General features: G+C 39.6%; 1 protein-coding gene across 2 annotated transcripts; it reads left to right on the plus strand.

The window, feature by feature from the left end:
- The first annotated feature begins 5,503 nt into the window (after positions 1 to 5,503).
- On the plus strand, positions 5,504 to 19,933 carry LOC141007400 (palmitoyltransferase ZDHHC23-A-like). 2 transcript variants are annotated; one of them, XM_073479760.1, is made up of 9 exons: positions 5,504 to 5,622; positions 7,362 to 8,000; positions 9,280 to 9,447; positions 9,955 to 10,192; positions 18,106 to 18,245; positions 19,099 to 19,178; positions 19,297 to 19,410; positions 19,506 to 19,607; positions 19,712 to 19,933. In XM_073479760.1, the coding sequence occupies exons 1-9, from the start codon at positions 5,504 to 5,506 to the stop codon at positions 19,729 to 19,731; spliced, it is 1,620 nt and encodes a 539-aa protein (XP_073335861.1). In that variant the 3' UTR covers positions 19,732 to 19,933. The 2 variants fall into 2 exon arrangements, with proteins under 2 accessions (XP_073335861.1, XP_073335862.1); XM_073479761.1 differs by lacking the exons at positions 5,504 to 5,622; positions 7,362 to 8,000; positions 9,280 to 9,447; positions 9,955 to 10,192 and adding an exon at positions 17,474 to 17,574.
- Positions 19,934 to 20,494: the final 561 nt, after the last annotated feature.

A 20,494-nucleotide genomic window follows, 5' to 3' on the forward strand; every position in this document is an offset into this window, starting at 1 on the left:
AATGTCTATCAACACCTCCTTGAAGCCCCTGCACACAGTACGATATTAAGACTGAGAAGTATTTGACTATTTTCTTTATTTATTCTATACATCTACACTGTCACCTCAAATGTAGATATTGTAAAGATCATGTTTGTCACGTTTTTATTCTTAAAATTCAGCCTGATTGACATACAGTATTTTTTTAAATCCTTAAACTACCAGCCCCTGGACTAGATCCAGTCCCAGAGACATATGTCATAAGGCATTAGGTCATTTAACGAATTAATAAAATACATTTACATAACATTTTTTAGAAAAGCTCTAATCTGAGTATAAATATTGGCTGTGCCTAACTTTAAACTTGCAACTATAAATACTTAAAGGGGCACTATGTAACTTTTTTCCTCCTATATTCTTGAAACTCAAGTTTGACCTCTAGACAGACAGTCACACCCCACCAAAACTCAAAATACACGCCATTAAAATGTAAACATTCGACTGTCAAGTACATCTAAAAACTCGTATTCAGGAGGGTTAAGACTTAATCTGTCACATCGTAGATAATCTGGGCCAAACGATGGTACCAGCTGAGGTCCGAGACCAGATTTCTCCTCAAATTGAAGAGAATTACAAATACTGTCCCTGTTTGTTTATGGGCTTGTTAAAAGTTGCATAGTGCACCTTTAAATGGACATTTCAGATTTTTTACTAAATGTGCAACAATTAAAAAAGTTTTGGAAAAAACAATCGTATTATTTAATCTGCTCCACCATCACCTGTGAATCAGGTTTGGTCAGATTTGATTGACAAGGAAACCTCAACTGTCATTATATTCTGATTCAGATGATACTACATTTGATTGGTTCCTGGAAGTATGTGACATCACCTATTTCGAGGGAGTCCCGCCCACTTGAGATGGGCGAGAAGCACACAGGCAGAACCAAAACTTATGAAAGTCTATCGTATCAAATAACCCAAATTGTTTGAAACTTGTGCGCAGAGTATAATATCTAATGACTCACAGTAACCTAATTGACAACATGAGTTTTCAGTCCCTTTAAAGCAGGATCAACAACACCACAACACACCTGTCACAACTTTATGACTTTCTAAACCTAAAACAGAGGTCCATTCAGAGATGGATGATATTAGTTTAGCTGATCCCTGACTCATCTGCAATGAAAATGTTGCTGTTGCTGTGCAGGAATGTGGAGGGATATGAAGAGTACAAGAAAGAGGAGCAGGGAAAGCCCATTTAATCACACGTGACAGCACAAAGCATTTCACTGTACAATGAAGTGAAATGCTCAGTACTGTTCAGTACGTTCACTCGTCGTGTTTTGTTCGTTGGAAACACAGCCTCTGTTGCAGTTTGCTGATGAGTAATCTTCAGCCCGTCATCTACGACTCGCAGCATTAATTCCTCCAAAATAGATTAGAGCCGGTATCTCGGGTTCCGGGCTCCATCAAGACTAATGGAGGCATAAACCCACAGGAGCAAGAGCAGCATCTTTTTGCCTCCATTGATTCAGTCCAGTCAGACTCACAGTAGCACAGACGTTAAGAGGTTTCAGTGGTCTGAGAATATACCAGCCTATCGCTTATAATGCACCTCTCTCCTTCACTCATTCCTCAGTTTGTAATGACTGGCAGGAAGTGTGAGTGTGTGTGAGTGTGTGTGTGTGTGTGTGTGTGTGTGTGTGTGTGTGTGTGTGTGTGTGTGTGTGTGTGTGTGTAAAGAACACATTAAAGATTATGGTTTTGTTCATGTGAAAGTGGCAGATTCCTTCACATCTATGTCACCAGAATAATAGACTCTTTTATGTAATTATTGATGATCTTGTCTCTAATGTCAGCGAACAGACCACTCTTGCAGTTGCTGCATGTCTCTGACTACTTCATTAATTTCAGTGTTCGCCCTTTAGGTGCCAGTGTGTTTTTCCAGTTCTCCGAGCTGTAATGTCTGACGGATACTTTTTAAAAAGATGCATTTATCATACTCGATTAAGTTGAGAAAATTGAAATTGTATGACAAAAATTAAAACCTTCAGGGTCTGCTAAATTACTGCAGTACATTTTTAAATGGAATTGTTTTTGCCAATTTATTATTTTTTTAATTTTAAAGGACAAATGTGTAAGAATAAGTGGCATCTATATTCCCCCCTTTGTCTCACCCTCCTCTACGGTCACTGCTAAAAACGAGAAAATCGTGAAAAAACCCTCTGTTTTGTGTTTGGTTTGTCTGTTCTGGGCTACTGTACAAACACGTCAACGCAACATGGTGGACCCCGCCATTTATATCTCCCTCTGTCGATATAAACGGGTCATTCTAAGGTCATGAAATCACAACAATTCGTAGTTCCGGGTGATTATACGCTAATGAAAAAGTTATTATGAGTATCAGGTTCTATTCCTGCCAATAAATCCTCTCAAATCCTGCACACTGGACCTTTAAGTTGTCACTCGTAGTCAAATGTGTCTAACCACTTAATTCACACCTTAACTGGTCTAACCGGTTTTTCTTCCACATTTTTTCTCTTACCTACCGTCAGCTAACTCATATTCACTGTTATAGTGTAGGAGCAGAGTAGAGAGTGGGTTCAGGCTCCTCTGTTGGCAGACAAGCTCTCTGCGTGTTCATGAGCAAGAATCTGAATCCAAATTCCTAACACATGCAGGAGGAGCTTTGTATTTGGAAAAGAAAACCTCCCTGCAGGCGTCACTTATCACGTTGACACTGTTAGCATCCAGTGTTGTCACAAAAGTCACACAAAGTCGTGTATAGGAAGCACGGGCTCTGTTAACAGCAGCGCACACACCAGAGTCTTCCAGAGTTTTCCAGGTTGCTCTGTGGAAGGAAATATGATCCCAGAGGGTGGGGCTGCCCCGAGGATCATCGCTCACTCTCTCATCTATGAGTGCCTGTCATGCCTCTCATGCTCACTCTGGTCCAGCTCAGTGTGGATTGTTGAACACCTCAACAGAGCCTGTCAGCTGTGGATCGAGCAATGAAAGGCTCTTGGCTCTCTGGCTCCCTCATCCACTGGAAGTAGCGCCTATATTTACCAAGCATGCCAGTGTTAAAACTTCAAATGGTGACTGATAGAAGCCGTGGAGCAGAAGTCGGCTGTGCTAGAGAACGACTTGTGAACTATTTAATGACATGTGAGGAGGATAGTCTTGGGGAAAGTGAGCTGGCAGATGCAACACAATATCAAACCACTTGTCAGGAGGAATCCCAGTCGCCTTCTGTTGGGAGACTTCCACCGTGGGAATCCAAGAACTGAAAACCATCTCACTGCACTGACACGGTGTCACCGCAGCTTCACCACCACAGCAGAAACATGCCAATTTCCTTTTTCATCACAAATGACTGATGAGAAAGTAGGCTGCTGTCTCCCTCGGTCATTCAGAGAGGGAGCCTGGTGACAAGGGGTCATCTTCTTCATCATTTTCCTCTTCAGCAGTTTCTGAAGATCAAGAAACTTTTACCTGGAAAGAGTAAATCTGACATGTTAGAGCGCATGTTTTGATGTTTTTTGTATTTTTTGTTGTGGAGACTAAAGGTAAGTTATAGGAGAAAAGGTTTTTCTTTTAACTAGAACATTTGGATTAAGAGTTAAATAAGTGATTGATGGCGAATAACAGTGATTATTTTAATGCAATTTGATATGAAACTGTTAAATTAGGATACATTATGTCTTCTTCTTTTTTAATAATTCTTACGACAACCCAAGTTTTAAACCAGACTAAAGTAATAACTCACGCTGACAATAACTCAAGCACATCTCCGAGCGTTGAGGACTTGGGTTTGCTGGCCCAGATAGTTTGTCCCTGTGGACGCTGTGGCCTTGTTTCAACAAATTACATTAGGAGCTCTTGGGGACTGAGAATCCTCTGATTTTGGAAATGATTAATTTTTTACAACAAACAGATCTTGTAAGTTACAGGCACAGCTTGAGTCCAGCATAAGTTGCTGTAACCTGTTTAAGTGTGTATTGTTATTTGGTTTTAGAAACATAATGTAAAGTGGCTTGTTTTTAGAGGACTGCAGAGGTTTTATATCCTTGAAAGCAGTAAAAGTGTTAACTTTATTCAGCCCTTTAAAGCCACAATTGAGTTATCACTGAAATGTAACTTTTAAATGTCTGTTTCATCTTGTGACAAAGTTTCTGTGTTCACTCTCGCTCTATCTTTGAGAGAAAGCGATGTAGAAATTGCAGTAACTATGAAATTCAATCAAAAACCACAGCAGAATTCAGTCAGTGCAGTTACTGGACTCTGACAGCTTCCTATTAAGACAGGGACCAGATTACATTGTATGAGAGCATATCATTCTAAAAATAGGCAAAAATAAACATCAAGCCATCTTAGGCTGAACCTCACAAAAATGATACTTGAGGATTGCTTGAATTTTTTATAATAACTCACCTATTTCTTTTTTATAAAAAACATGCAAACATTAAAATAATTAAATATAGATATGATGAAAATAACGTTAGATTTAGACTTGATCTGTTTGTCATCTGTTTCCATGTCTTGTATATCTTACACTCACCATTGCATCTGCAGATGTGTGTTTTTGCCGTGTGTGTCATGTTAAGTAACACTTAAGTTAGAGATCACTAAATCATCACTGAATTTACGATCATTGTTCCTCTGTGCTCTTTTACAAACATAGACCTTTAACATGATGTTTGTCATCATTATTATTGCGTCTTAATCACGAAGAGACAATTAAGCGAGAGGTCAATGCTACTTGGCTACTTTAGCAAAAGTATTTGAAATGCTTATTTGAAATGCTTATTTTATAATCTACTGATTATTTTCTCCATTAAACGAGTGATAACAGTGAGAGGTTGTCACAATTACCCGAGCCCGAAGTGATGACTTCACTGTTTGTTTTGTCTAACCAATAATTCTCAAGACTATGAAAAATAAATAGAAAGTATAATATTTTTTGCATGAAAAATTACTTCAGCGATTATCAAAATATTTCTTTTTTCAATCGACTAATTGGCTATTCGTTCCAGCTGTTATTGCATATACTGTTGGGTTGTTACATTTTTAAAAACACATGATTTTATAAACTTTTCATACTTTTTATGTGCAGAACTCATAACTTAATTCATTAATGAGTAACTCAAGCTGTCAGATATATGCAGTGATGTAAAAAGTACAATATTTCAACACAAATGACTTAAATTAGTATCTCAAACCTACAGTGAGTTAGGGTGTGTGTGTGTTTGTGTGTGTTTGTGTGTACGTGTGTGCTTGCTGCATACAGCGAGCGTGTGATGCTAACTACAGAATACTGCCAACCCATGCGAGAATGCACAGAAATCATGTAAAGCCTTCCAGTTCTGAGTGTTGTTTTTGTTTGGTAATGTTTATGTTATGCAGTAATAAGTCACGTATTTGAACATTTTCCAGACACTAATGTGCTATTACTGTTCGTGGTTAGCGTGCAGAGTTTTAAAATGATGGCCTTCTGTGTTGAAGTCATCTTTAGCAGGCCATTATGCAATGGGAGAAGTTAAAGCCTCCAGAGCCTGATGATCCTATGTGTTGCTGTGAGTGTGAGATCTACCAGTACGGATGTTGCTGTGACTGTGAAGATCTGGATGAAGCTTTTAACAGGTATGAAGGGCTTGAGTTTAAGGGCCAGTGCTTATACCACTAAACTATACTAGTACTGGAAAGTAAAAGAAGTCTAGTGTTGCTTGACTTAAATGTTATTCACATCTAAGTGAAGTATTTGTTACTAAAATACTTTGGTTCAATATCTCTTTAAAGGTTCCTGTAAGTGACAGTCTTGTTTGATGTCAACCAAGAATCATCATCGAATTCAAATTTATGTTTTATAGTCTGATAGGTCACAAATGGTAAAGCTGTAGCCAACAGAGAAACACATTGTAAGCTGGAGAGTTAGATAAGAAGACTGATACCACTCTCATATCTGGCAGTGAAATATAAAGCTACAGCCAGCAGCTGGTTAACTAGCTTAGCATAAAGACTGGAAACAGGTGGAAACAGCTAGCCTGGCTTCCTGTCTGGGCGCAGTAACCTCCTGGGATCTCATTTTGGCTGCCTGCAACATCTCACAGACAAGAAGTAGTCCAACACATCCTGTGAAACATCAAACTGGCATTTTTACCTACTGGCAGTATTATTATGGACCAGTGCAGTGCAGAGTGTCTGGTAATGTAAATAGGTTTACAGATCCAGCTTCCTCCTGAGCTGCTCACGGACCCATCGGGCCTGCCCCAATAATATCAAACATGTTTGATATTTATTATTTAAAATCTGGATGATAACCGAGCCGGACCACAACGTCCAATGAGAGAGGCGTCTCGGAGCAGCTGATGGTCCTGGCCCTAGAGGCTAACATTAGCTAGCAACCTACTGTTGACAGAAAACTCAATATCTCACCTCCAGTTCTTGCTGGAGAATAGAAAACCCACGCTGCAAGTCTCCTCATTTATCTAGACTGGTTAAACTTTTAGCTTTTCTTTTTTTCTCACTGCAACACATTACTACAGCAAGCTGTACCGCGCTGATCTCCATTTTATTTACGTCTGCTTCCCCACGAGATCACGTGAGAGGAATTGTATGTGAGCCCAGCTTCAGCTTGCCGTTCGCTGTTAACTCAAAATGTATTAATATTGAATGTGTCCAAATTTCACACTGCACTTCCTTCGGTCTGCAGCTACACACCTGGCAGGTGTGGAGTGGATCTGATGAGTGGTTCTCGAGATATGTGAATAACATACAGACAGAGATTCCTTGCTTTATAGTTAGATATAAAGCAAGACCTGTCCCACTCTGCCTCAGATATCTGACCTCCTCAGCTGTCGCACCCCTCCCGCAGGTCTGCTGCTGCTCCGCTCACGGCTGTAGCATCATATTTAATTGATAGACATGAGAGTGGTACCAACCTCCCCTTTAACTTTCAGAGGGAATACAAGCATGCTAATATCCCAAAGCTATCCCTTTAATGTGGCACCAATTCAAATCTAGATTTCAAACCTTTGTTATTTCATTTCAGTTGCATATTCCTTAACAAATGTATGCTTTATCAAGTTACCACAGTCTGGCTTTTACTTTAAGAAAACTTTCCCTGAGATGTCCTCACAAAATGAAAATAAAAACTTGATATCTTAATTCATATGTCATTATAGCTTTATGAGTGCTTCACTGTAAATGCTGTAATTTGAAGAAGAAAAAAAAGCAGAGAATAGTATTTTATTTAAGAAAAAACTACTTATGTCAAAGCAGCAACACTGATTTCAGAGAAAAAACACTAATAACTTTCCAGTGATGAAGAGAGCCTCTGTATTAGTCACAGTGATGATGACTTGATGACCTGTTCTCTGTAGGTGGCTGAAAGGCAAACCGCCTAAAGCTGGACGTCAGTCTGCCGTCCTTGGCACCATGATTGACAGCCTGGAGATCTCCATGATCCCGGCCCTGGTGCTGCTTCCTCTCCTGCTGCAGGTCGCGGCCCTGCACTACCTGCTGGGTATCATCATCCTGACAGCCCTGCCCGGCCTGGTGCTGTGGTACTACTACGCCACACACCGAAAGAGGAGACGCACCCTCTTCTTCCTCACTCTTTCGCTCTTCTCCCTCTTCTACATGTATTACCTCTTCATCACAGAGATTTTGCCACGTGGTGACGTCAGCCTGCTGCAGGTGTGCACTGCCACCGCTGGCATGATATTCACCATCGTCTCTCTTATTAACACCAAGAGAGGCCCCGGGCTTGTGACCACCTCCCCACATGAAGGACTCAGTTACAGTCAGGAGGCTGACAAGGACTCCACACACCTTAATGGATCTGTCCAATCAGCAGCCTCCTCCCCCTCGGAGACTGCACCTCAGTTGCAGACAACAAAAGAGGCCACAAAAGCAAAATGGAGCAGGTGTCCTGTGTGCAAAATAATGCGACCCCCACGGGCCGGACACTGTCGAACATGCGGATCCTGTGTGCAGCGTCTGGATCACCACTGCATCTGGTGGGTTAGGTTTTATATACACATTTATATATTTCTTGCATCTCTTCCTCTCAGTTCTAAGTCAGTTATACTGTTCTGTAATGAAAATAGAATTATAATACAACATAAAACATAATACAAAGACTCCATCTACTTCCTCTTTTGATCCACAGTATACAAGATAGAGGAAGGCTTAAATTACCCATTAGATCATCTAATACCAAGTTTAAACCTGTCGATATTCCTTAACCCGTAAGGCTTAAACTTTACAAACACAGCTAAGCAAAGTGTGAAGGTAATTGTACAGTCATGCCATTCTTCGTTAGAACGCCTGGGAGCTCGTCGTTCTATTCATGCAAAAAATGTCAAGGTATAACAACATCAGCAAGGTAAGGGGTATTTTGAGGTCACAAAATGGCATTTTTTGCTTCCTTTGACAGACGTGTTTTTTTATTTTCAGTGATAATGTCAGTGATATCTGATATGAACTTGTAACACTATATGATATGGATATATTGTGTATTCCATCTAAGGGTCAGTTACAGGTCACCTGCAGGCTGTTTTTGCATTAAAAATGAAGGAAAGAATAATACGTGAATAGAGAGAAACACTGGTTAACAACAGCAATCTCTTATGATGTTTGACATGAATCAGCCATTTAAGTGTAATTTCAATAGATTGATAGATTTTGACAATTGAGTTTCTGACATATCTACAGCTTGTCAATCACTTGTAAAGCAATTTGAATTGCATTGATTTGTCAGAAAAGCGCTAAGGTGGGGAACTGCTTTCTTCCAAAGGTGAAAAAAGTGAAAACAGTTCTCAGCAAAAGTATCTTTAAATCTACATTTAAACCAGACCTGTAAGCAGGTATACTGGGACCAACACAACACAACCAAAAATGCACCAGCAGGATGAACCCATCACTTAATGGGGCTTAAACAGTCTGAAACCTTGAGCCTATGCTTAAACTAGTCTCCTAGTTTAGGTGATGTTATAAGACTTATAACCTAAAAGCTGAAAACAAAATGTGGATATCCAGTTCTCTTTTCCTGTTCAATAATTTATTGTTCATGGTGGACAGAAACTCCTGAACTACCCACGACATGATGCATGAGCTTGTGCAAAAAGACGTGAAATAATATGACCTGGAATTACACAAAAGTCATTCAAATATAAAAAAATAAATCTTGCCATGTCATCATTTTACAGACAGTATCCAGCGGTGTGTTGCTGCTCTAATCATGTCTGACTGGTCCATGTGTTGTGTGTGTTGTGTGTGTGTGTTGAGGTGTTGTAGGATAAACAGCTGTGTTGGACAGGCAAACCACCGCAGCTTCCTGCTGACCCTGTCTGTGTTCGTGTCGACCGCTCTGTATGGGATCAGTTTGGTGCTCGGCAGCCTCTGTCCTCGACAGTATCTGATGACGGCTCTCTTCTACTGCCCCGCCGTCTACAGTCAGTCCAGGTACACCACTGTCTCATATTCTGTCTCCGCCACAGGCTGCAGGGGACAACACAACATGTTTGGCTTTTTTTATTTAAACATATTTTACTTTACTTTTTTTTATTTTATAATCTTTGAACACAGGGTGAAATATATATATATATATATATATATATATATATATATATATATATACATATATATATATATATATATATATATATACATATATATATATATATATATATATATATATATATATATATATATATATATATATATATATATATACATATATATATATATATACATATATATATATATATATGTATATATATATATATATATATATATATATACCTGTTTTCACAGATGAAAAGAAGTAAATTAGAAAAATGATCCTGGCAAAAAAAAATTTCACCTGGCAAAACTTTTGTTTGCCCCATTGTTTCACAGGTGAAAAGAAAAAGGAACTTGAAAGATTATCCTGGCAAACCCTTGTTTTACACCTTTTTTTTGTGTTTACAGCACGGCACTTTGTTTCACCTGTGCTTGGTACAGCATCATTGTCACAGGTGGATTGGTTTACCTGTTGGTGTCACAAGTTCTGAATATCAGCTTCAATGTGACAGAGCGAGAGTCTCAGCTGGCTCTGAGGAACAAAACGGGCCAGAGGCGCCTGTGGGGACTCGTCGTCGACACAGGAGAGTATTCACGTGGCTTCTGTCAGAACTGGGTTGAGTTCCTCACCATGGCAGATGCTTCGGTTTCTCCTCGCTCCAGCCTCACTGACTTGGTCTAGTTTCACTTTAGACTCTCCAGTAACATGATGATAACAGACTGTTAAAACAGAGTGTGTGAAGATTTCTTAGGATATATCAGCTGATGACTTCCGATGCTTATTGCATTCCAGCCTTTTAATATTATATATTAAAATCTCCAATAGAAGCTGCAGGGAAACATCAAGGTTCTGATGTCGATTGCTTACTTACAACAAATTCTTGTGTTTGGCATTTGTTGCACAATTGTCTGTTTGAGGAGATGACCTATAGACACAAGGCTGCAGGCACTGCCATGTTACTGTGTATTTTCTCCAGCTGCAGAAAGTGAACATCAGTTGTGCTGTCTGACTGAAATAATTTTGACTGCATGTCAATTAAAAAATGAAATACGAAATCTTCACCTTGTTTTTAATGAAGGGTGTTCATGTAAATGAAGGGCAACAGCCACACTTCCAGCTCAGTGAGCGCTGACAACGCTCACTAACACACCTATAAAACAAAAGGACAGACGATGGATGAAAAAGGGACAAACAACTTTGGAAAAAGTGAAAAACTAAGCTTGTCCTTAGGGTGGCAGCAGACATTTTAAAAAGCCCATATTACGACAGCAATTCTCTGTGCACAGTGTTGCCAGACTGGGTAAAATGGGCTTGGGTGAGTGGACAGGATTTGGGCTGGATTAAGCTGAGTTGGGCTGATTTTAAGTACATGAAAGTTACAGCATGTTAAAAAAAAAAAAAAATCATCATTCATAAATTGTATTAATTAGTTATGCAAACACATCCAGTCACTCAGCACACCTTTTTTGTATGCTTCTGACATATATCTTCATATCTTCTGAGTTATGAAGATTAATTATCATCATTACTGTAAAAACACTTAGCGGGGAAGGGCATTTTTAATCACTCTGATCAGATTTTAAGCAATTATTGGGCTGGAAAGCAACACAATCTGGCAACACAGTAGACTGAGCTGTGGTTTCAGAACATCTCAGACTCGCTCAGGCTCAGCAGTCAGACTTCCTCTGATATACTTTGTCAGGCTCAGCTCGGACTCTGCTTCTATGAACTAAATGCATGTCAGCAAAACATTCCATTAGTTAGCATGTTAGCGTGCTAGCTCTCTGTCAAGCAGACTGGAATATTTTTCTGCTCATGAATGATAGGGTGGAGCTGGGACGTGCTGGGGAGATTATATATCCCATACTCCTATAAAACCTAATTTTAGACGGTTCACTGAGCATCAGATAGAACAAAACAGGCATGAAAAACTGGCACAGATGCACAAAGCACTTTATCTGACCCCTGTGAGTAAGTGTTAAGTATTAACATCCTGCAGCAGCTTCGGTCATCTTTACTGTTATGACTGATGCAATCTTGTTTTTCCTGTATTTACTTCATATTCTCGTCTGCAGTGCTCTGATATTGATTTTTTAATCTAATGGGTTTTGCACTGTGCTGTCTCATAGAACCAGTGGTGCTCCTTTTACACTGCCCAGGCCAACACATTTAAGTCATGCAGGGACTGTTTCTGTAAAGAGTCAGTCACAGACATTATTTATGTATTTATTTACATAAAGCTGAAGGCCACAGTCCTGTCCACCATTATAATGTGCAACATTTAATTTGTTTGAGTAAATCTGTTAATCCTTACGCAGCATAAAAGAATAACTAAACAGTCTGTGTGCCCTGCTGTTATCTCTCGACTCCATATACTCCGTACACTCTCCATTATTTCCCATCATCAGTGTGTATAATGCACATCTTGGGTGGAGCCATCGATCAAGCTGTTTAAGTCAATACATTTCCTCCATTTAAATCACTCAGTCCATCAACTGATTATTATTTGGTGTCTCCATCTCCTCTGACCTCCATGCCAGCAGCTCAGGAGTCAGTCAGGTGGTATTAATGGTCTTTCCTCTGGTGCCACCCTCAGGCCAGTCTGTGAATTACAACCTCATGGCTATAGACCCACACTGATGGGCTCAGCCAGGGTTTAACAATCAGTTATCAGATATTACAGGTTAAAAAAATATATAAGACATGACATTATTAGAATATTTCTGGTTGAACATGTCTAATATTTTAAGCTGTCTAGCATACCTATTGTCCATCCATACGTCTGTCATAAACATGTATTTTAATCTAATTGTTAAAGGGTCAGAATTATAACATTTATGAATGAGGTAATAATACAAACTCAGAAGTATTAATTTTTTCCATAACTGAATAAACAAGCTGTTCTCAGAGGAAAATAAGGTCTCCAGAACACTGTTTGAAGCTAGAAAGGTGGCAGGGTCTGCCACATATAAACAAAGTAAAACAGTATGAAACTGTGTTGTCATCAAAGGTCAGTTTGTTTATTCAAATTCTTCCACAAAACTACAAACTGCACCTTTAACAGTGGTAAAAATCTGCCCTTTGAGCTACTGATGCATCTCTGTCGTGTCCACAAAGATCTGACATTATACAGCACGTCCTGACTGACAGCTCAATGTGTAGCATGGTGCTTTGTTTCTGAATATAGTGCTGTAGCACGATCACAACATCTCTCAAATAATAGATTAAAAATAATAATAAAACAAATGATTTGGTGGTAGCCGATTCAGCCCATTAAACTTATGCTGATATGAACTCTCTTGACCTTTATGTATCCATGTGTTTTCCTGTAGTGCCACCCTGAGGCCAAACTACTTCTGTAGCTTGAAAAATTAAAAATTAATAAAAGTGGGAGTTGATGGTGTCACCTGCAGTCCTTGAGTTTCTGTTGCTATGGGTGCTGACCAACTCGTAACTCTTTAAAGAGTTTTTCTTTAAAGGGGCAATATGTGCTACTAACATTCATAAAATTAACTGAAATTATTAACAGAATGTGAGACAAAACTGATTTGACGTTATGTGAAGGATGGCTATGTATTGTGTTATAGAGATATCTACTGAAGTTAGCATGCTAACTGGCACCGGGCCTGAAAATCTCCAAAGCTCCTGTATTAGGAGTGTAAACACCAACACTCCCCCAGTGGTCCGCTACTGCAGCTGCAGCTAACTGAGCTAACAAGCTAGCAATAGCGACAGTCATCAGCGTAGACACATGCTGCATACAGCTGACCTATTGGCATGATTTGTGACATCACAAATAGTCTGGAAGCCAATTCTTATCCGATATTCAGCAAACACAAGAGTGATGCAGAAACATGAAGTCTCCAGTGCACATACACTGAGAATGGACTTTACAGTGAAGTAGGAGACATCTTGAGTCCAGCAGTTAAATAATAATATAAAATAAATAGAATTTTTTATGAAGCAGACAGAGTAGGTGCCTTTTTGAGGATTTCAATGTGGTAATTATACTTTTCTTTCTGCACAAACCATGGCAGCCACATTAGAAAGTTGTCATTTATGTCTTAAAACGTGTGGAGGGGCTCTTTAATGATATCGTGCAACTCCAATTTTAATTTTAATTTCTCATTATAGTTTCCCATGTGGTTCACCTACAGTCAAACATCATTACAGTGTCTGATTAGCTAAGTGACCTTTGTTGGTCCCGTAGTGCCTAAAGATGATTGTCGTCAAGACAATGAAACACCTGCTCAGATTGAAGTGAAATGTGGTACAGATGTCAGCCCCAGGAGGGTGATTCCTAACGGACCTGTGGTGGTTCGTTTAACTTCACTTTCAACTCAGTCAGTAACACCTTAAAATAAGGGTACAAATCATACACTTAAGTATTGTGTAAAGGGGCTCTGTGGAACTTATGTTAGCTGACTCCATTTCTAACGTTAGCTACTGCTGCTCTGTTAGGAAATCCACAGTCCAGCACTGAACAACTTCAACAAATCATCCACAGGCTTGTAGAGGCAACCAAGACAGACGGGGTAGGTCCCATTTTCACGTCTCGTTACTATCTGCTCACATACGGCCAATAAAAGTGATTTATTCATGTACATTTCTACAAATTGTTACACACAGCCGTTAACCAATGCATTCCTAATGATGATTTAATGTAGTAATGCAGGATGTTACTATATATTATGTGATAAGTTCAGGTTTACATTTATTTTGCTGTTGAATATTCATGTTTTTAATTTGTTTTCCAAGCATCACCGTGACATTTTATACATTCGTGCTGCTCAAAAATGAGACCCAAGTTCAAACTATTTTTATGTTGGTCACTCTATGAACTCTAGTGCCATCCTCAGGCCACTTCTGTAGCTTGAAAAATCAACATATGTCTATTGTTCATTCTATCACTTTAATACTGTCGGACTTTACCTGCTCTGACACGCATGATTCAAATGATCAGCTCGTCATCAAGCTCTGCTGAAGTCTGATAACGACCCATTTATTTGAATCAGGTGCGTTAGAGCAGGGAAACACTTTAAACACGCAGGGCAGGATTGAAAGACACTTTTCGAGGGTGTAATGAACATCTATGATCTATGACTGAGAATCTCCTAATTCAAATCTTTCCATTAACTTTATTATCACAACCTTTCATTCTTTTTTTTTTCTCACTTGCCTTTGATGAATGTACAGTACGGTATATATGTACAGTGTGTATGTATACACGTCTGCCTCGGAGCTCCTTGGCACTCAGTGCAGATGTCTCAACACAGCGTCTGTGACTGCCTTGGGCAACTGACAAAATATTTCATATTTTCTCTGTGATGATTGACAGTTTAATTCGTTACATCACCTTCTTCCATTTTACTGGTGCTGAGCCAAAGACACACATTTTAAGATTTATGCAACCTTCAGGTTATATCATTCAGACTGCGATAGGGACGAGCAACGGGGAGAAACTGATACTTGGTTAAAAAGAACTATAGAAGTAGAAAAGCAGCTGTACTGAAATAAAATCCAATCTCAACTCCAATTCAACTGATTTAGTGCATCAAGAAGGGGAGAAATAGTTTGTCACTGAACAAACTGTTACAAATATGGAACACAGAGGCTTTTTCTATGGCGTGACCATAAGTTTGGCAGTGGAGGTACAATCTTGGAATAATGTGTAAACAATCCCAAATTGGAATAACTAGAGGATTTCCAATTTTTCCCATTTTCCCAACATGAAATAGCACTGAACTGATTTCATACCACAAGAGCAGTTAATTTATCTTTTATAAATCTGCATTATACTCGAATAAATCAATCTTTTCTGAAAACGAGCCCGACCGAAGTTTTGGGGTCGATGCTGATACCAATATATGACAGCTATGATAACACAGATATCTAACAGAGGCAGGATGTATATTTAACAAATCAACAAGAAACTTTTATTCTTAAAAGGAGAGCAGTGCACTGAAACAGTAAACTTCACTGGATGTTTAATAATTCTAAATCACCCCGAGCATATTTTCTGCGTTATGTTCTTTAAAACCAAAACATTTTCACATCAGACTCAATAATTAGAACATTTCTTACTAGTTGAGACAATTTATGCCCTCAGTTGATTTCTGCAGCTGCAGTCTTTTGTAAGAGTGCAAGTAAAAAATACTTGTATCCTGTTTAAACTGGCAAGGTATGTAGGTCGGAGGAGTCTCTGTACTGCGGCGTGTATCTGCCTGCTCTGCACTTCCAAACTTATTATCAACATATTCCTCTCCTCATCACGACTCCTGGATTCACATCTGTGCAGCGAAGGTCAGATCCTGCAGAAAGTCGAGGGCTCAGCCTTCTGACCAACCTACGTGAAAGTCACAATAAGATCAGAAATCTGGACAAACCCTGACAGGTTTGGAAATGTTGTTTGTGCAATTTGGTTGAGATCCCTGCACAGAGCAATGGTGGAATAAGTACTTTTACTTTACTTACGGTATACTGTAATCAATCATAATGTTACATGAGTATTAGCATCAAAATGTACTTAAAGTACAAGACTTAAAAGTATTCATGATGCAGATTTTTCAAGAATATGTGTAATACTGTTTTTGATGCACTAATGTGTGTGTTGCTTTAATGATGCAGCTGGTGAAGACGAGGTGATATGAACCCCTTTATAAGCTGCTGGGTAGCTGAATCTATAATAAAACACCATCATTTATTTGTTGTTTACATTTTGTTTGCTTGTATTTACAAAAGGACTTTGTGTCCTTGCTGGCTTAACGGTTGAATTTTAAAGGATAAGTTCACCCAAAAAAATTAAATTCAGTCATTATCTACCCACCCTCATGCATTCATGATAGAAAGTCAGTCTCAACGCTTTCAGAGACTTCATGCTTTCTTTCAGCTGTTTTTTTTTTTTTACGTTTTAAAACAAGTCCCCGTCTACTTGGAGAATGCTGCAATGCTGTTTTACTGTGAAGCTCCAGAAATGTTTTGTGGACTATGAAACTTCACTCGGCTTTTCCGTCGGCATGGGTGTGAGTAAATAATGACTGAATTTTCATTTTTGGGTGAACTTATCCTTTACAGATCAGTCGATGAATCTCACCTCAAGGTCTCTTTAATAGCTGTCCTGGTGCTTTTGAGCTTATCACATGATGTCAATCAGCAGACAGAGTTAAATTATACCACATTTATACTTCCATTCTTCGAGTAAACTGAAAGATTGTGAGCTGACCTTGGAAACAGCACTTGTCTTCTCTCGCCTGCACTCAGACTAATTCATCATCTATCTGACAAATGAGGAGGGGGAAGTATTTACCGACTTTAAACCCATAAACGAGACACCACAGTTTCCCAGGAAAGCATTTCAGCTCACCCAATGTTGATGCATTAGGAATCCAATCTGCAGGGGCGTTTGTGTTGTCTCTGTGTGTTGCTATTACAACTGCTGACGGACAAATTTTATTCTGTGGTCTCTGCCACAGAAAGCACTGGAGGGCAGCCACAGCTTTGTTTACCACTCGTGGTTACTGTGTTTTTACTGCTCATACTCACGAATAGGAGGCTGCAACATGAAACTGCATTGTCAAATACAGTCCTTTCCAACTCTATCTAACTACCTAACCTTAGTTAGTTAGTTTTTCTTGGCATGTTTCTCCTGCCTGGTGCCCACTGTCATGCGTTCACATCTCACACGGTTGATTGCACCCTGCCCTGGCAGGACTTTAAGCTTCCCTTGTGGCTGTGTATGTTTGTCTGAAGCTTCTCGTGTTCGAACCCATCCCAGCTCCAGGGTTTGTGTGGGTGTGGGTGTATGTGTGTGTGCTGGCTGGGAGGGAACTCACTCTCCACTATATAAAGGGTTGTCAGGCAGGACTTGAACAACAGATTGACTGAACTACATCCACACTCTTCTCCATCATCGTTCCTGCGACTGATCAGTAGCTATGACTTTACTGCTGACGGTGCTGGGAGCCCTGCTCTGCTCCTGGACGGTTTCTTCTGATGTTGTACCACAGGCAGATTTTAATTTACAGGCGGTAAGACACGTGAATTATCATAATTTTTTTAATTTTAGGCTGTATGCATTTTGTTCCATTCTTCCTCACAACAGTTGCAGCCTGAACATTTGTCAAAAGAAAGGATTTGCTGTTTCAGGATGTGATAGCATGCATTATGTTAGCTAAAATAAGAAAGGTAAAGAGCATTTGACTTTGACTGACTGTTGTAAACCTGTTTAACTTCCTGCTTATTTTGCAAAATGCATTTAAACAGCCGTGTACTGTTTTTGTTCTGAATATTTATGCACATTAGCACGTATTTGATAGATGATGCCCCATTTGTACTTCTAAACAATTTCAGGAAAAGTGCAATACACAAAATGTTACAATAGGTATCTTTAAAGGCTGCTTTCTCAAAATGTGGTGTCTCGCCTCAGTATAGTGCTGGTAGCTGGTTGTTATTTAAATGCACCCTGTTGTTTAAATGCAGGCCGCAGTGACTGTTGCTTTAGGGATATGTGGTGTATACATTTCATTTCTGCTATGTTCGCTTTGTGTGTGTGTCCATAGATGGCAGGGAAGTGGTACCTGGTTGGATTCGCCACTAATGCCCAGTGGTTTGTCAACCGTAGAGATAGCATGAAGGTGGGCACGGCTATGTTCACCCCAACTGCAGACGGGGACATGGACCTCTCATACTCCAGTCTCAAGTGAGTGTGAGAGGACACACAGGGATATGGAGGATATTTTGGGTCGTAACTCAAGTTAAAAGTCCAAACAGAAAAATATTATTATTACTTTAAAGGTGCAATATGTATGACTTGGCAACAAATAGGGTGCAGCATATCGCCAGAGTAACCGCTAACTGCTACTAACTGCAGCTGACACTGGCTAGTTAGCTAAGTTAACGGTCGTATTAGCTGACTCTGCCCAGAATGGGAGTACTGGGGGAGTGTCGGCGTTGTTAACTATCAGACAGTCAACATTTAAGGTACAAACTGGGTAGCGGCTGGCTGGTTAGCATGCTAACTTCAATAGATATCTCTGCAACTCAATACATAAATGTCCTCAACATAATGTTAAAACTGTTATTTCTTCACATTCTTACATATTGCTACTTGAAAAATTTTGAACTATAGTTTTTCATTTTAAAATGAGCTTTTGCAATTTCCTTTTTCTTTTTAAGTTTGCTTATGGCCCTATTATTCCTAGTAATGTAGTAAAAGAATCCCCATTTTAATTGTCTCTGCTTTAAAGATGTTATTGATAACATTTAGCCACAAAATGTGGCATTTCACCCGCCACTTCCATTGCATTCCCGTCAACACACCGCTGTTGTTTGAATCGTCTGTCCCCTCAAGTGGTTGCCAGTTTGTCGCAATACCTAACGTTGGTAATGCTGGCTAGCTAACGTTAACATTGCTAATACTAGCTAACATTATGTCGCCAACTCTAGCTAGCTAACATTAGGGCAGTACAATATGGTGGGCCCAGGTTGTTAAACTCAGCCATTTTCACATTTTTTTTCGGTGTGTACTTCATGTTTTAATGGTTTCCCTGCAGCTCTGATGGCTCTTGCTGGAGACTGAACAACCTGGCCAAGAAGACTGACATGCCTGGAAAGTTCACGTACACAAGTGAGCGTGAGTGCATACACACGCACACATAAATACACATAGAGGCATGCATGCAACATTTACAATTAAGCCATCCCCTGCATTTCTGCTGTCACATGATCTGTTGCCCCCCTCACTTCTTCAGGCTGGGGGAACGAGAACGACATGCGCATGGTGGATGTGAAGTATGACGAGTACGCCCTCACTCACACCATTAAGACCAAGGGGGGTGTCCTCACTGTTGTCAACAAACTTTATGGTAAGGTAGTCATTATAGCCATGCAACACTCTGTCCTTTGTATGTGTTGAGCAGCTCAGTGCACTCATGCAGACTGATCTCCTGTGGTTCAACAGGCCGTAGCATGGACCTCAGCGCTGACCTGCTGGAGAAGTTCAGGCAGTTCTCCTTGGAGACTGGAGTCCTGCCTGAAAACATTGCTTTCCTTCCCAGAAATGGTACTTTTTTTTTTTTTTTTACCTCATTCAAAAGGTTTTATGTGAAAATAAAAGGGTGATGTTATGCACTAATCACCTTAATCTTTTCTTTTTCCCTTCTTCAGCCGAGTGCCCAGCTGCCTAGTTTCCAACTCCTCATGTGTCAATGATGCTGTCTGAAGACCTGAATGCTTGTTGCCAACAGTCTGCATCTATCCAGGTCTTCACCATAAACTGAACAAATGAATACAAAAGGATTTCTGTTTATTTCCTCTGCTCTATCAGATGCCACTCAACGTGACGTAAAGCCTGGTTTCAATATACAATTCTTTGCTTTTATCTATCAACCAGCCTTCAAAGATTCCTTTCAGACATGTTTTGAGAAATAAAATGTTCTGCTCTCAACAGAAATGTGTCAGATATGTTCTTTCCACAAAAAAGTTCAATTCAAATTCGAATTCTTAAAAAGCTGTCTAGTCCCTTCAGTCAAAAGTCTATTCTCAGTGAATGTGCACTGGATGTTTCCACATAACACTTGTGTTAAAATGCATACTAGAACATGACTGACTTCCAAACTTGTGGTGAAAACTAAATCATGCTTGTACATTCTGGTCTTCAAGGTTCCCTGTGGAGTTCAATGAGTAGGTCCTCGATTTAATTGTCTGTTTTACAAACCCACAGGAAGATTGCAAGTTAGTAATCATAGTGAAAAATGCAGGTTTCATTACAAGTCGTGTAAATGAAAACATACTTCCTTTGTGTGGGGCGGCCACATATGAATGTTCGTGCATGTGTTTATAAGGAGACTAAATCTGGGTTGGACCACCGAGGACTCATTTTTAAACCCGATATAATCATGGTTCAACTTTAAATATTGTTGTACAACACTTTAATTTGCACTTTTTATT

The sequence above is a fragment of the Pagrus major genome, chromosome 13 (genome assembly GCF_040436345.1).
Source record: "Pagrus major chromosome 13, Pma_NU_1.0".
Lineage (NCBI taxonomy): Eukaryota > Metazoa > Chordata > Actinopteri > Spariformes > Sparidae > Pagrus > Pagrus major.